At 42.8% G+C, this 16097-nt stretch overlaps 2 protein-coding genes across 4 annotated transcripts; both read left to right on the top strand.

Annotated features, from left to right (window-relative positions):
• Positions 1-786: 786 nt before the first annotated feature.
• pim2 (Pim-2 proto-oncogene, serine/threonine kinase) lies at positions 787-4458 on the top strand. The gene is made up of 7 exons (XM_027023567.3): positions 787-1024; positions 1323-1423; positions 1514-1564; positions 2078-2298; positions 2435-2604; positions 2752-2928; positions 3045-4458. Exons 1-7 carry the CDS (start codon positions 961-963, stop codon positions 3191-3193), a joined length of 933 nt encoding a protein of 310 aa, XP_026879368.1. The 5' UTR covers positions 787-960; the 3' UTR covers positions 3194-4458.
• A 1653-nt stretch (positions 4459-6111) lies between these two features.
• On the top strand, positions 6112-15972 carry slc35a2 (solute carrier family 35 member 2). Of its 3 annotated transcripts, XR_014119865.1 has the most exons (6): positions 6112-6599; positions 8652-8834; positions 8996-9147; positions 9609-10303; positions 10418-14235; positions 14769-15972. XR_014119865.1 is itself a non-coding variant. In XM_027023564.3 (5 exons), the coding sequence occupies exons 1-5, from the start codon at positions 6515-6517 to the stop codon at positions 10503-10505; spliced, it is 1203 nt and encodes a 400-aa protein (XP_026879365.2). In that variant the 5' UTR covers positions 6112-6514; the 3' UTR covers positions 10506-15972. The 3 variants fall into 3 exon arrangements, 2 of the variants coding, with proteins under 2 accessions (XP_026879365.2, XP_026879367.2); XM_027023564.3 differs by having other exon boundaries at positions 10418-15972; XM_027023566.3 differs by lacking the exon at positions 10418-14235 and having other exon boundaries at positions 6127-6599.
• The last annotated feature ends 125 nt before the right edge of the window (positions 15973-16097 follow it).

The following is a 16097-nucleotide window of genomic DNA, read 5'->3' on the forward strand; positions in this document are numbered from 1 at the left end:
CACTGCGCTGCAAGAGCGTATTCCAATAAGATCGTGTACATGGCCTCTGGCATTCGAAATTAGCACTTATTGCCTATGCACATAAAAGAATAAAGGACCTTGATTCGCAAAATTGAAGCTAGGGACTTTCTGCTCTTTAAAAATCCTCCAAGTGTTGACCAAATTTAGGATAGAAAATTTTAGTTTAAAAGTACCGTTCTGTTTGCATAATGCATAATAGCAAGGCTAATCCACCCCGCCTGCTGTTGAGTGTGATTTTGTTCCTTTGTAATCGAATCGCTCAACAGTGAAGTCAAGCGGGAAAATTTTTGAATAAGCAGACCCACACCGTTATCACTGTTCCTTCTGCCCTCCCATGCCAGATTATAAACTGTGTGATTCACGCTCATTTTGATTAATATCTTATTGTAAAATGTGCTTACAGTGAAGAAACAAGTTCGTTTTATGTCTGAACCATAAAAGTGCTGATAACAAAATATAGCCCTACGCGGCCTTAATATAGTCAACAAGTCATGTAGTTTTATTACTCAGCACAGTTGGGGAACGCAAGAATTCTTTACGCGGGTAAAAGATATTTCTGTTAAAGCGAGCGGCTTAGCTGGAACGATGTCGAAGCATTCCAATTCTGAGAATCTTTACCCACAGTTTCATTAATATACATATATTCAAAAGACTCTCGGGCATGATTGGGTTAGATTTCAAAACACTCGCAGCAAGTCAAATGTGGTTGGACAGATGCGGTGTGGGCGTGTTCAGAAAGGTAAACTTAAAAAACGTCAACAAAATTGGTGTACATGACTGTCAGGGCGTAGAGGCGCAACCGTGGATCTTCACGTCGTTTATCATTACCCAAGTCGTGGAAACATGGATATTCTGTGCTGAGGGCATTAGCAGAGCTGTTGCTTTGCCGCCTAACTTGTTCGAGGGTTGTTGTGGATATTCCGAAATTGATTTGTGAAAATGTTGGACAAACGTACTGTTGACTTGCGCCGGGACCAAACGGGCGATGCGAGGGGAAAGATTGGTAAGAACTGTTTAGAGATTATTTTCTGGGGAGACTATCGCCAAATATTAGGACGTAACCTAATGTGACTTTAGCTATCTGAATTAGCTAATTGCCAAACCGATGGCACAGAGAAGTTTGAAAGAACATGTTGGTAAACGGTCACATTATTATTATTATTATTATTATTATTATTATTATTATTATTATTATTATTAGCGGCAGTTCAGCTGCACCACCTAATTTGCTAACTATGTATGGTCACGATTAAGTAAACTGTCGCTTAGTGTTTTTAACGCCAGTGTTTCTGCACTTACAGCGAAGGAGCCATTTGACAAACAATACAAAGTTGGAGCGCTCATCGGAAGCGGAGGATTTGGTTCCGTGTTCTCTGGACAGCGCATCTCAGATGGGTTACAGGTATACAATCAATAAAACTCCAAGATTACACAATAAAGATGTTTCTATGTATTTTAGAGCTTCTTTTAAATTATTTTCAATATATTTCAGGTTGCAATCAAACAAATATCCAGTGACAGAGTACAACAGTGGGCAAGACTGGTGAGTCAAACCGCTTGTTCTTTCCTTATTTTAGCAGAAAACGTTTGAATTCAATAATTGGTGGTAATGGACTGTTAATTAAAGTGACTGTGTAATTTGTAGTCAATTGATATCAGTCAGCGACCTCTACTGGTAGCACATGTTCCCATTCCACAGCTAGTGACGTAGTGGATAGTGACGTTGATGGAGTTTTCAAAACGTCCCACGAGGATGTCAAAAGTATTTCCCCTCTTGTGGCGTTTTATTTTTGACATTTTTTTTAAAGGCCAAGTGATGTCCCATAGGCTGAAGGTCAATACATGTTTAGTATTTGGCCTTCTGTTAAATTTATACCACATCAATATCCAGTGTTGTAAAGCAAACTCCAGTCACAGTACATGTTTTGCTATGAAATCCTCTATTAGGTCTTTCACCTTGGTAACAGATTTTAAAAAAGGAATCATGTTTTGAGCAGTCTCGCAATAAGCAGCATACAGACCAAAAGCTCATCACCGCTTCCTCTGTCTCTCGTAGCCTGACGAATCAAGCCTAGTTCCCATGGAGATCGCCCTCCTGCTTCAGCTGGGAGGCGGGGCAGCGGTGGGCCCCTATCACCGTGGCATCATCCGGATGCTGGATTGGTTTGAGGTGCCAAGTCAGGGGTTCCTCATCGTGTTCGAGAGACCACAGCCATGTCAAGACCTCTTCGACTTCATCACTGAGCGCGGTTCTGTGGAAGAGCCCATCGCTCAGCGGTACGACCAACCCCCCTCCCCGCACACACACCCCAAAGCCACCGGATATAACTTGTTTTATTTTCACCATTCTACCATATGAAACCGCAGTCAGAGTTTTTCATTTTTAAATGACTGGTTTGTGTTCTTTTGGCAGGTTTTTGAAACAGGTAGTCGAAGCCCTTAAGTTTTGTCATTCAAGAGGGATTGTGCATCGGGACATCAAAGATGAGAACATCCTTGTGGACACACGGACTGGTGACATCAAAATCATCGACTTTGGATCTGGAGCTCTGATTAAAGACTCTGCCTACACTGATTTTGAAGGTAAGGGGGCCCAGTTTCCTGAACTTGCCTAAACATATCTTTACCATCAAGCTCACAGTATTTTCAGACAACACACAACAGTTTCAGACATTTACGTAATTGCCCTGACGTGTTACCAAAAGCCCAACGCTCCCTCTTCGCTTATAGGGACCAGAGTTTACAGTCCGCCAGAGTGGATCCTGCATCAGCGATATGAGGCCCTCCCTCTCACAGTCTGGTCTCTGGGGGTCCTGCTGTTTGACATGGTCTGCGGGGACATTCCGTTTGAGAGGGACAGGGACATCATCCAGGCCACTCCCAGCTTCACTAGGCGCATATCCAAAGGTGAGTGTCCCCTTGGCCTCCTTTTTTCTAATGGAGCAACAACAACCACCATTCAGTAGGGGTTTTTTGTTTTCAAACTGCTTACTGACTGGTGCTATTGTCCTGTCGTCTTGCAGAATGCCAGTCTCTGATTCACTGGTGCCTAGCCTACCGAGCAGAAGATCGCCCTACCTTGGAGCAGATATTGGAGCATCCCTGGATGGTGGAGAGTTTGGAGGACTTTGGGGATTTGCAAGAGGAGAGTAATATTGCTCCGAGCCTTTAAATTGTTCCAGACTGAAGGCGACTTTAGAAACGGCTCTTACCCTGTTCACACACTGGACTTCTGTCAAACTGGTTCCCATCACCTCCTTATTTATCATTCCCATTTTCACTTTACTTTTTTTTTTTTTTTTTTGGTGTAGTGTTGTCTCCCTGCCATGTGGCCTACGCCTGATCTTCAACTCTTCATGTGGGGTCCCTGTCTACAATCTAAACAACTGCACACGGAACTGGAGTTGGAGTTCTTTTCATATCCTATTTATTACTGGTTATTTATTGGCACGGATACATAAGACCTATTTATCATCAAGGACTGATGAAATTTCCGAAGTTATCCAAGCAGCTGTGTTCTGCTGTTGTAAGCTCTAACAGACTTAGGGGTGTTGTGTCATTGACTAAAACGTCACTTAATGAGACCTTGTCAGTGCCTGGTTTTACAGGTCCTTTGTATAAGTTTATTCTTCCCTCGTTCTAAGAGGTGAATGCAGTCTTTGGATCCAATATCGAGTTGTCTCCTGCTGGGAATTCTAACATGATGGAAATTCCCAGCAATGTGAATCTGTTTTGCACCTGCGAGAGTGATCATTGGAAGGTTGTAAATGGAGAAAAGACATTCCCATGAATCTTGCTTGGTTTAAATGACACAGTTCACTAAATGGCCCTATGGGAGATATTAACAAGGTGCCTTTTGATTTCTGCCTCTGTGCTCTATCAAAGTGTGCTAAAGTCTTAGAAATAACTTCAAGAATGTAAGCAAGCAAATTTGTGGATGGGACTGTTTACATTGTGTGCGCGTTCATTTATGCGCGTTCGTGTGTGTAGTGTGTATGCTGAATGGTGCCCTTGCTCAACCCAGAGGATCAAATGTGGGTTTTTGGTTTCCCCTTCAGTCTCTATGAGTCATGTCTGAGGCTGATGTTCCAAAATGGTCCATCCCTTTGGATTCTTAACCTGCACTGGCATAAAAACATAGGATTCGTTTTTTGTAAGAAATTAGAAGCCTGATTCTTGTTCTTTTATGTTTTGTAATTGTTAAATGTGGACCTTTTGCTAGTGCAACAATGGATATTTAGTTTGGGACTATTATGTTTTGACAGGTGTTTTTTATTTTGTTTTTTTCCGACCTGTTTTATCAAATTTTGAAATCCTTGCTAATTTGCTTGGGTTTGCACAACAATTTTGCTGTAAATACTTGTGTATTGTATTTTGTAATGTGGCACCAGTCACATGACCTTATTTAAAATTAAATAACAAATTTTACATCTAAAATTTATTTTGTCTTGATGCATCCGAAAATGCAATGGGAGTTCGTCAATAGCCACAGTTATTAGGTGTCACGTCGGCTTGTGGTAGTCATATGACTATCAGTGGTGATGGAAAACCAGTATCACACAGTGAAATATACACACAACAGCCACCTTAATAAACACCTTCCTTGTACATACACTCACTGGCCAGATTATTTGTTTGTGCACAGTTGCGGATTGTAGACCGTTGCATCTAATGCTCATCGGTCATTCTCTACCCCATCCCTCACTGGTCAGTTCCGGGGTGTTGTATCGAGTAGGCTGTTTTAGCACGGCATTAACACTACTGTGGTAGTGGCCCTACGTGTTGCGCTGTATGAGGTGCAGCACTGTTGCTGGGGATTTTACACATGTCAGTACAGAGGAGGTTTGACAAGGGTCAGGCACCTAAAATACCCAGCCAGCAACAGTCTTGCGGCCAGAAGCTGACCACTGCTTAAAACCTACAGGATGCCTAATAAACTATGCAAGGCAACAAATAAAAATATAGACTCTAATTGCACACCTACATGGTGTTTCTCATGAAGTGACTAGGGTGAGAGAGAGAGAGAGAGAGAGAGAGAGAGAGAGAGAGAGAGAGAGAGAGAGAGAGAGTGTGTGTGTGTATAAAAAATATTTTCCAACATCACTCCTTGGTGATAGGTTCTACAATCATAAGCTTCGATAAATGGTAGTGTTCTGTTCTATAATAGTGATTATAGAGTTTTCATGTTATGTTTTATAGCAAGATTTACATCAATGGAATATAAACTCAACAGCTACTTTAACAGAAACAACTGTCATACCTACAATCATTGGACACTTTATTTGGTTATAGGTACATTTACTGTTTGCATATCACTATTCAGGGATGTCCTCGTCCCCCTTCATAAGTGGTCCATAAACACTTACATGGTACTGGCTGTGAGTGTTTGAGCTAGTTCATATCCACCAGACACATTAGGGTTGCTGGGAATTTACATATTACACCATGTCGCTTCTAGGGTAAGATTGAGTCACCACCCAATATAAGTCCTGTAGTCAAAAACTGAATACTGAACTGGTGGATGACCACAAACTGCAGTGAGTATGAATAGCACACTCTTAACTGTACACGAACAAGGCCTTTCTAATAAGGTGGTTGGTGGTATTTACGTTTAACACAAGGTTTAAGCATAAAGTTTATATCATAGTGGTCTGTGTTTATTGTATCATAGCTAATAACTTGGCTTTTAAGGTGCTCTATATGTGTATGTGTATGTGGCTTGACTTGACTTTATTTGACTACTGTGCCACATAGTGGCAAATAAACGAAAAGCATGCTCCCGACCGCGAAGCTATTCTATAACCATTGTTTGTCTAACACAAAGGCTGTATGGTCTGACACTAGATAGCTATTATTTTATTTATATTATATTATAATTATGGAACGCTTGAGATTAAATGAAGGTCGATACATTTGTAAAAGATATTATATTGGATTACAAGCCATGCCTTGCTCATCATACAATTGACGTCAAACTTCATTTCTCACTAAAAACAACTTGAGCTGAACTCGTTATTATAGACCGTCTCCACCTAACGTGAACGTCACATGTTCAAGCTTAACACCCGAGAAATTCCCCCGGGCCAGCAGGTGGCAGTCCGCGGCGACATGTGGTAACCAGCTTCTCGTACGTGACCGAAGGAGCGCGCGAGGTCCTCGGATAGGACGTAACGAGGAAACGATGGTTGTTGGCGAAAACGTCGGCGCTCGCGGCGGAACGCACGGTCTTCTCTCAGGATTTTCGCCTCCTGATCGCTACGAAATGGCGACCTCAGAAACGATTTAGTCGGTGTTTTGTTTTGGTTTTTTTTTTTTTTTTTTTTTTTTTTTTTAAATTTACCTCACAGTCAGCCAGGAACACTGACGCTAGTCTGAGACTTGGCTTTAGCTGGCTGGTTTAGCTAGTCAGACGCGAGTGCTGAACCGTAGGGGCTTGGGTAGCTAGCTAGCTGGGCTAAGAGCCGTGCCGGAGCCGTTGGACGTGGATGTGGACATGGCAGCGGGAAGCGAAGGTCCCGGCTCAGCGGGCGCTGAAGACAAGACCCCCTCCTGCAGACAAGGACAAGGAGAAGGTGAAGGTACGAGCCCTGCTGCGAAAACGACTGCCAGTGGTCTGACCGCTTGCTTCATCCGTGCAGTGTAGCTCTCGTCCTTGGTTGAATCAAATTGGTTTACCTGATTGTAGCCGCTTCATTCTCTGCGAGGACCTGTGTAACATGGTGATAAAATGCATATTCTTCTGTCTACTAGTACGATCTTCTTGGATAATCTTAAATGGCTGTCAAAAAGATAGAAGGACGGATGCCTTGTTACGAGCAGTTTGTGTAAATACGTTGGTTTTCGTGAGTTTTGTTAAGCAAGAAATTGGGATCGTGGCCACGTAGGGCACCGGGTGAGCACCTCTGACGCGGACTGTACGTGGCGTGAATGGACTGTTGGACACCTTTAAGAAGGATGACAAGCTAGATTAGATGGCTTGTGCGTTCGGTTCAATGTGAATGGGCAACACAAACATGAGGCATTTGTGAAATGTGTGCTGTAAAGGCACATTGATATAGTCTCTTGTCATTACCTCCTTGAGATCATAGTGCTTTTAACCCACATTCCATTTCTGTGTGTTGTGACATGACATTCAAAGAATTCAGGCAAAAGTCTAAATACTTGAGGAAAGAACTCTTGTAATGCAGAAGAAACATGGCACTACAAAAGAAATGGTTACTGGTTTTACTGTTATTCTGTGATGTTAAACCTAACGATCGTCAAACTGAAAAAAATCTTTTTTAAAAGGCAATAACCTCATTCAGTTACCTTCTTTTTAAAAAGTTTATGGTTGAAGTAAGAGCCTACTGTTAGAGTTTTTGTAAAGCCCACACTGGGACAGATCCGGAATATACTGTATAGGATGTTTGTATTAGTGCTTTGTAAACATTGCTGCAGCACAATATTTCAACACTGGGATAATACTCAATCTGCCAAAGCTCTTCAAAATGATAGTACATTTTTACCCATTCCATTTTTGACATTAACAAGGTCCATTTTCTAGAGTTCCAGACATACATGTTTTTCCATCCTTTGTTCTGCTGTCAGGCCTTTGAATGTACCCAAATTCCCTTTGCATGGTTACTAGAAAGTTCTTTTGTTTGACTTGTTTGAAGAACCTGTCAGCCTAGTCATCCTGTATGATTATGTAATATGAATGAACTGGTATAAGCTGCCTTGCCACATACAGGCCTGTTGACACAGGGAACATGGCCGACTATGAAAGGGCTGGGCGGGTTGGATGCTTAACTGACATCAGAATTCATGAATGGAGCGTTTGTAGCTGTAGCATGGTGCGTTGCCAAGGTGAGGAATGCAAACCTCCTTACTTAACTGCAGGCAAGCCAGGTTCAGCAGCAGACACAGCAAACCTCTGTACACTTAGTCCCTGTTATGTTGTTATTGAACAGTTTAGTATTTCTTGAGAGAGAAACCTTTCTACTATAGTGTTCAGTAAGGGCCATTTGTCTAAATGATGTAATGACTGTTTAAAAGTGTCATTAGGTGTTATTAAAGGATTAATAAGGTTGTTGTTTGTTCTTGTCTTACAGTTATATCATAGTGCCTCTTTGTTAGCAGCCCAGGCCTCATGTCTGTGTGACGCAGAACTTTAGCCTCAGGTGACCAGGTGGAGGCTGGTCCACTGATGTCCATGCTCAAACCACTGCTCTTTGTATGGAATCAGATGTCCACGGCCATGGTTCCAATACTTGAATTCTGTGCACTCCCATACTAACGAACAATAGAGACGTATACTTGACGGTTGAGAACACTAGACATGGTGAACATAATGAAGGCAGGCCTATGTGCTCTCAGAACTGGTTTGGCAGACACTTTCTATCAGCTATTTTTTGTTCACAAACATGCAACACAACACTACACACGACCTGCCACAGTGTAAGATATTTCATTAACTTCACAAAACAAACTGGCCCATAGGCTAGTAATGCATGGCCGCTAGGATGCAGTGTATTGTCACGGGAAGCAGGCACAGTAACCCCAGATAGGCAGGGTCTTCCCGTGGCATGTTCCTGCGTTGTCTCTGATGTGGAACTGTCCCGGTCCTGATTGGCTCTCACCTTCCCCTGCAGCTAACCGGAGGCTGAAGTACATCAGCTTGGCTGTCCTAGTGATCCAGAATGCCTCACTCATCCTCAGCATCCGCTACGTACGCACGCTGCCGGGAGACCACTTCTTCACCACGTCCGCCGTGGTCATGGCCGAGATCCTGAAGGTCCTCACCTGCCTCATCATCCTCCTGGCTCAGAGGAGAGGTGTGTCTCCGAGGCCTTGGGCTAATTCTCTGCCGCCTCATTTGGTCCTGGTGCAAAGTGCCTGGGGAATCTGTCAAAGCTCTTTAAACCGATAGAATGAAATCATGGATTAAACTGTGAATTTGGTGCTAAATGATGTCTTCTTCTGTCTGCAAATGCAGGAAATATCAGGGCCTTTGTGACCTTGCTGTACGACTCTATAGTGGTCCAGTATCGGGATACGCTGAAGTTATCGGTTCCGTCACTTATCTACACCTTACAGAACAACCTGCAGTATGTAGCCATCTCCAATTTACCAGCAGCCACTTTCCAGGTAAGCTCTACCTTGCTGGTGTTGTATGTCTGTCGTTCTCCGTCCTTGTGTCTCTTGCTTCGCCTGGTGTACACTGGCAGTATGGACATACAAGGTACGTGGATACATGGGTGGTGCAGGGTAGGCCATCTGGTTTTGAATCATCTTGTAAATAATTAACATTGTTAGTAAATCAATACTCAATAAGATCCAAGTTTAGATTAATTTGAATTTATGACGGGTTTTGTAGACAATTAGTGTTACATATGATACTGTGTTCACAAAGTTGTGTACACGACCTGCAGAGGTACAGCTGCACATGTGACGGGCTTTTCTTTCCTCCCTTTCTCACTTTTTCCCTGTCTCTGCTTTTCTCTTGATTTCTCTCTCTGTATAGTTTTGCTATATGAATGTTTGTTTTTTTCTCTCTGATCATCTGTCTCCCGTTGTCTTCTCCTCCCCGTACCCGCCCACGTCTGCAGGTGACGTACCAGCTGAAGATCTTGACCACGGCGCTCTTCTCCGTGCTGATGCTGCGGAAGAGCCTGTCTCGGGTGCAGTGGCTCTCCCTGCTGCTGCTCTTCACCGGTGTGGCCATCGTCCAGGTGGAGCAGGACGGCAGCAAGCAGAAGGAGGCAGCGGTGTCGCCCGCAACCCAGAGCTACGTCAAGGGCCTGCTGGCTGTGGTGGTGTCGTGCCTGTCGTCAGGCTTCGCCGGCGTCTACTTCGAGAAGATCCTGAAGGGCAGCTCGGCGTCAGTGTGGCTCCGCAACGTGCAGTTGGGCATCTTTGGCACGCTGCTGGGCCTCCTGGGCATGTGGTGGAACGATGGAGCCGCCGTGGCCGAGAAGGGCTTCTTGTTCGGCTACACGCCCATGGTGTGGGGCGTGATCTTCAACCAGGCGTTCGGCGGCCTCCTGGTGGCCGTGGTGGTGAAGTACGCGGACAACATCCTCAAAGGCTTCGCCACCTCCTTCTCCATCATCGTGTCCACAGTCACGTCCGTCTACCTGTTCGGCTTCCACGTGGACCTGCTGTTTACGCTCGGCGCCGGCCTCGTTATCGCCGCCGTGTACATGTACAGCCTGCCGAAGGCTGTGGCCCTGCCCCCCAGCCTTGGCTCCGCCGCTTCTTCCTGCAGCCACGGAGATTCGAGGATGGAAGCATTCCTTCCAAAGTCAGTGCTGGTGAAATGAGCTTATCTGTGACATGCTCTCTCTGCACCCCCTCTTACTCCCCACACTACGTCTTCATCCCCCATAGCCTTTTTTTTTTTTTTTTTCTTTTCCAGTAACCCCTCTCCAACGTGTCATCTTAACTCTCCCCGCTGCTCTGGGCTCGACTTTGGGGCACCTGCTCTCTCCTTCTTGCTGGTGTGAGAAGCTTATGCAAGCGTGTGCAAGCATGTGGGGGGCTGTGAGCCGTGGCTGGCTGCATGTGCCTAGAGGAGGTGGAGAAGTTCTGGTTCAGAAAAGTAAAAGCCCTGCCAGGATCTGTCGCCTTCACCCGATTTCACTCATTTCTTCCTGCCTGGTGGCACGAGCTAACTGGCACATCCGGGCAATTCGAAGGAACACCTGGGGAGGACTTTTACTTTTGAAACTCAACTGCCCATCTGTGGTGCACAGTCATGGTGATGGGGCAGATTACCGAGCTCTGCTAGCTGACTCAGACCCCATCAAAGGAGGCCAGCTCCGCTCTACCTGAGTTCACTCCCAGCCCTGCTTGTGGGACACCAGGCTCTCAGTTTCACGCAGTCCTGAAAATCTTACTGAACTGCGTCAGGTGTGTTTGGAACAGCAGTCGTGCATCTGCAGGACGTGGGTTGTTCGCATCTCGTAATGTTGCCTGTCAGACTTTTAAATGCCTTGCAGCTTTTGTGACCAATTCTCTAGAAGTAGCCATTTCAGAAGCGCTGTCGTTACTCTGTGTACGCTGAGATCGCTTAGACTGATCTCAGTCTGGTAGGGCATCTACTCCCCTGCGCCTTAAACACCCTTCTCCTGTTAACACGGAAAGGCTCGCTGCACGCCTGCGTGCACAAGGCAAACATGTTTATTAGGATTCCAAAGATGCGCAAGTTACTGACATTCCATCAGAGCACCTTGCCTAACAGGAATATGGGTGTTGTGAGCTAAATCTGCGTTTTGGGTGGCTTGTTTCATACGCAGCGTCCCAGTCAGCTCCAGCCCCCAGCAGACCTGGACCAGGCTGCTGCACTGACACTAGGACCTTGGTCGCACCTCCAACAGAGGGCTGTAGGGGGCTCCACGAGACACATGTTTTGGCGGGCTTCGCTGGCACCTCTTGCAGCTTGACGGGGTGTGCCATTTACTAGGAGTACTATGACTGAAGGCGTCATAAATTAGTTTACATATTTAGTTGACATATTCCTACTGATTGCTTCTAACTTTATTTAGGAAGTACCCTCTTCTTGCTTTTGTTTAGTGTAGGGTGTTGAGTGCTAATATAACAATCAGGAAGTAATGTTATCTGCAGGCAGGTCTCAATTCTGAGAAACGTGTCATTCTGATACTATCACACGCCCACATAGTGTTTGCATCCCAGGGCCATTTAATAAGACAGTACTTTGGACTGCCTGAGGGAAGTGGTGTTTACTCTGCACCAACACGCCTGATTCAGCTAACGCTGGGGTCTGGGAGTCGACTTGGGTGTGTTTGAGTGGAGGGTGTGATGGGTTGCACAGTGTTCTGGCCCTCCAGGTCTGGATCTGAGTAAGTGATCTGAATCAATAGAACAGAACCCCAGAGCAGGCTCAGTTGAGCCCCAATGGTGTTCGTTTGACACTGTGGGAAATTCATTTGAAACTCACCCATAAATGAAATGGAAGTGACTTGCTGGAAGGAGAGGAAAGTGGGAAGAGTGAGTGTGAGTGTGAGTGCCGTCTGAAATACTTCTCGCATGCCCATATATACATATATAGAAGGTCCTATATAGAAGTTTCCTACTTCTCACTTGTATGGAAGTCAGAAATTCTTTTTATTAACTCTAAGGACGATGATAAGCTTTTTTTTTCTTTTTTTTTTTTTCTCCTAAGCATGTGTAATCTTTAAACTGAATCCTGGCAAAACTACTACCCTAGGAAACAATGCAACAATATATAGCATAAATGAATTCTTCAGGTTATACAGTATGTCAACATAGAATTTCTCATTTGTTCCAAGAGTCCTATTTTGTTATGCATAAATGGTGCACCCTTAGTATGAACTTACTTACCCCTATTCCAACCAGATAGCTGTGTGTGTGTGGGGGGGGGGTGGGGGTGGGGGCGTGTGAATGGGGGCAGGTTAGATTTGCTTCACCAGTGCTAAGAAATGGTTAATGCTGTGCCTTTCTCAATGCAATTGTGACTATACAGTAACTACCAATGTCAAGAGAGTTTTACGATTGTAATATAAAATAATATCCTAATTATTTTATTTTCTTCTTCCTCACATAAATTAAGACTGGATGTTTTCCATGTTTCACATTGTACAATTAAATTATTTTGTGCAAATATTTGATACAAATATGCCAAAATTGTTCTCACATTAGGATATTTTTTTAAGCTAAAAGGTTACAGAGTTGTAAACATGTCTAAGATGTACACTTGAGGTACATGTCTAAGAAGATGTACACGTTTTGTTTTCTTTTTTCATTTTTTGTGCACATAATGTATTTGCCAGTTATTTTGGTGACGTAAAGGTGAAGGATAAATAAGTATTTGGGGGGAGGTGGGGGTCTTGGCATATGGCTGTTTTATATTTATATCTGAAGGATGTTCTGTGGTTTTCATGCTCTTTTTTTAATTTTAGAATGATGTTTTTATTTTGAAATGATTGTTTCTGGGTTCTCGGGGGAAGCTGTCAAAGCTGCATCTAATGGCCCCAGATCTATTCATTGTTTGAGGAGGGTCTCAGTAATGTGGTACATTTTGTAGGTTTTGGGAGATCTGTTTGACTGTCTTGATTTTTCAAAGTGTGTTTACTCTGTTTGGGGTACCAGTAGACTAAGGAGCCAGTGACCACAGGCAACTTGTTGGTGTGTGTGCGTGTGTGTGTGTGTGTGTGTGTGTGTGTGTGCGTGTGCGTGCGTGTGTGCGTGCATGCGTGTGTTTTGTGTGAAATAAAGATAGCATTTTCAGGGGTGAGAGAATTCACTAAAGCCATATTCTGACAGCAAGGTCCTGAGTTACCAACCCCACTAGCCACTGGGTGTGTTTTGTCATCTAACCTGTATACTGTATATGTACTTAATATGTACTTCCATATGTGTTACATGTAGTCAGTATACATGGTACCCAATAACTGGGTGGTTTACATCATCCAGCTGCCTGTCATGGACTTGGTAGTGTCATGGCCTGTGCTCTTTTAGCAAAAACTACTTGTCCTAGTGAGTCCGGCCCTGTGTACATGTTTGTCCTATCCAGTCCTATCCTTCATACAGACCTTTCACTGGTGTCAGTGGAAGGTTAAAATGAAGGTTAAAGTCAAGCACATGTAGGCTTTGTGGCGTCAGGACATGGCCATGAGACTCTACTAATCTTTAGTCATGAACCCTAAGGTTGAGGAAAGGAGTAGAAATATGATCTCATTTCCCCTCCACAGTCAGCTTTGGCTAATGTATGCACACATCCGCATGTCTTCTTTGTGTTCTAACTAACATTGTGGAACTGCATGTTTTAAAGTACATATCATGAAGATTCAGTTCAATTTTCTGTTTTTTATTTCAAACCCAACCACACAGGCCAGTTCTTCAGTCTGAGGTTACTTGGGGATGTTTGACACTACATGTGTTCAGTAGTTCTAAGGTGCCATGTCTCTGGCACTATGATGGCTTTGTAAATACTCTGTTTAAAAAAAAAAAAAAAAAAAAAAAAAAAAAAAATTGGGGGTGGGGGGGAAAGCAGCTTTTGCTGGCTTGATTTTACTTAGTAGCCTCCTTTTTTTGAGGCTCATAATAAACATCAAATAGTGATCACTTCCTGTTTCTTATCTGAGCCTCAAAACTGATTGTGTCTTCATTAATAGCCCCCTTAAAAATACAGAAATAGTTAGTGTCGTATCAGTATAGTCTGAAGAATGATTGGAAGAACCTACCAGATTAAAGGTAAGATGATTCTAGCTGGCAAACATGCTGAAAATTACAGCTTGTGTTTTAGTATGACCACACCACAGACTTTCTTGAATAAGGAATTTACAAACCTGATCTTTTGGTCTTTTAAGAAGTGCATGAACAAGATTAGACTGGGCCAGTATTTTTCTTAGAGTTGTGACATTTCCAGGTTGGCATGATATATGTATAAGGTATTTGTGACATCAAAAGATTGATCTCAGAACCGTTAGTTTCCATTAGATGTAGTTATACATGCTGCAGTATAGGCTGGGGTGGAATTCAGCAGCAAATTGGATAGGCATATGGAACAATCACATGTAAAGTGATCGCTGGGAAGAAAATATTTTTAGTTTATTGTTTCAAACAATGAGAAGAAGTGTGAAAGCAAACAAGTAGGTGCTGATTCCAAAAAGCTAATTAATCATATAGAAGTATAGTACTTAGACAGCTTCATCAGCCAAAGACATTCTTGTTATTGTTTGGTCATGTGGCATAAACATCTGGGTATTTATTGTCATCTCTCTTAGAGCCCCGGGGAAAGAGAAAGGAAGCTGAAATGTGAAACATCTACAAGGAAGGAGGAATTGGCAGCTGAAATGAGAAACATCTATGAGAGAGTGGAGGGGCCAAGAACCTATGCCTTATGATCCCACACCCAGCAGAACCTATGCCTTATGATCCCACACCCAGCAGAAACAGAAAAGAAGAACTTCCACAAAAGTACCTCAGTGTAACAACAGTATTAGATTGACAACCAGTTTTGATAACGTTTTTAGTCACAGTTCATAATGTAATAATTGTACTAGGAAACTAGAAGAATGTTGTGTTTTTTTAAAGACTTTTACTACATTCCATTGAAGTGGTTGTTGGGACTTTTAAACTTGGTCCATGGCTAAAAGGTTACTGCTGAATACCTTTTTGCTTTGGACACAGATTAAACCTAGGTAATTTTCAGTCCAGTCCATGAAGTATTGAAAAAAGTAGTTTCAAAATCAGGCCTCAGCACAGTGTTGCCCAGTACCAGAAGAAAGAACACACTGCCTCATGAGATTGAAGTTCAAGAACATGAATTTAAAGTGCTTTATTTCTATGTGTAGTATGTTTTAGATGTAGTATAGTTTTGTCTTTTGTTATGTGAATGTGCCTAAAATCTATTATCTATTTTTTCAACTTTTACTTAGGCCTTAGGTTCTTTTTTTTATTAATGGATTTCAGAGCAATATTTTATGCTTTCTGTATTCATTTTGTACACTACAATTTACATGATGGACACCAATATTCTGCATCTGCTGCCAAAACTATACAATGTTTTATCAAATGTTTTGTTAATGATTGTATGTGTGTATGTGTGTGTGTATGTATATATACATATATATGTATATGTATATATATATATATATATATATATATATATATATAGAGAGAGAGAGAGAGAGAGAGAGAGAGAGAGAGAGAGAGAGAGAGAAAAACACACTCCTGGTCACTGACTTCTGTATCAGTGTGAACATAAATGTTATAACAATAATAATTATAATAATGATTTATTATTATATTAACTTATTGGCGACCCCTGGTGGCACTTGAGCCTCTTGAACTATTTCGCTATTACTGTATGTTGCGGCAAAAATTCATAGACGGTGCTAATTAGTTTAACACTTTTGAATGGTTTATCAGTACTGAAGTGATGTATACGTTTAAATAAACACTTTTTCCTTTGATATTTCCCCTTAATGTGACCGATAAGCCTCGTCTTGTACTAAATCACAGCTCGTTTGAGTAATTATACTAGACTTTTTTGGAATTCCTAACAGTGAGATTTTAATTAATGCTAGTCTTAAGTCTATTTTCTGTGTGAA

Source organism: Electrophorus electricus, chromosome 25, assembly GCF_041902795.1.
Source record: "Electrophorus electricus isolate QZ-2024a chromosome 25, ASM4190279v1, whole genome shotgun sequence".
NCBI lineage: Eukaryota > Metazoa > Chordata > Actinopteri > Gymnotiformes > Gymnotidae > Electrophorus > Electrophorus electricus.

Bases quoted from the DNA above. Each gene is read 5' to 3' on its own strand.
- pim2 (XM_027023567.3), top strand. From the start codon at position 961: ATGTTGGACAAACGTACTGTTGACTTGCGCCGGGACCAAACGGGCGAT. The intron at 2,299-2,434 runs GTACGACCAACC...TTCTTTTGGCAG, and splicing joins GAAGAGCCCATCGCTCAGCG to GTTTTTGAAACAGGTAGTCG. The intron at 2,929-3,044 runs GTGAGTGTCCCC...GTCGTCTTGCAG, and splicing joins CACTAGGCGCATATCCAAAG to AATGCCAGTCTCTGATTCAC.
- slc35a2 (XM_027023564.3), top strand. From the start codon at position 6,515: ATGGCAGCGGGAAGCGAAGGTCCCGGCTCAGCGGGCGCTGAAGACAAG. The intron at 9,148-9,608 runs GTAAGCTCTACC...CCACGTCTGCAG, and splicing joins TACCAGCAGCCACTTTCCAG to GTGACGTACCAGCTGAAGAT. The intron at 10,304-10,417 runs GTCAGTGCTGGT...TTTCTTTTCCAG, and splicing joins ATGGAAGCATTCCTTCCAAA to TAACCCCTCTCCAACGTGTC.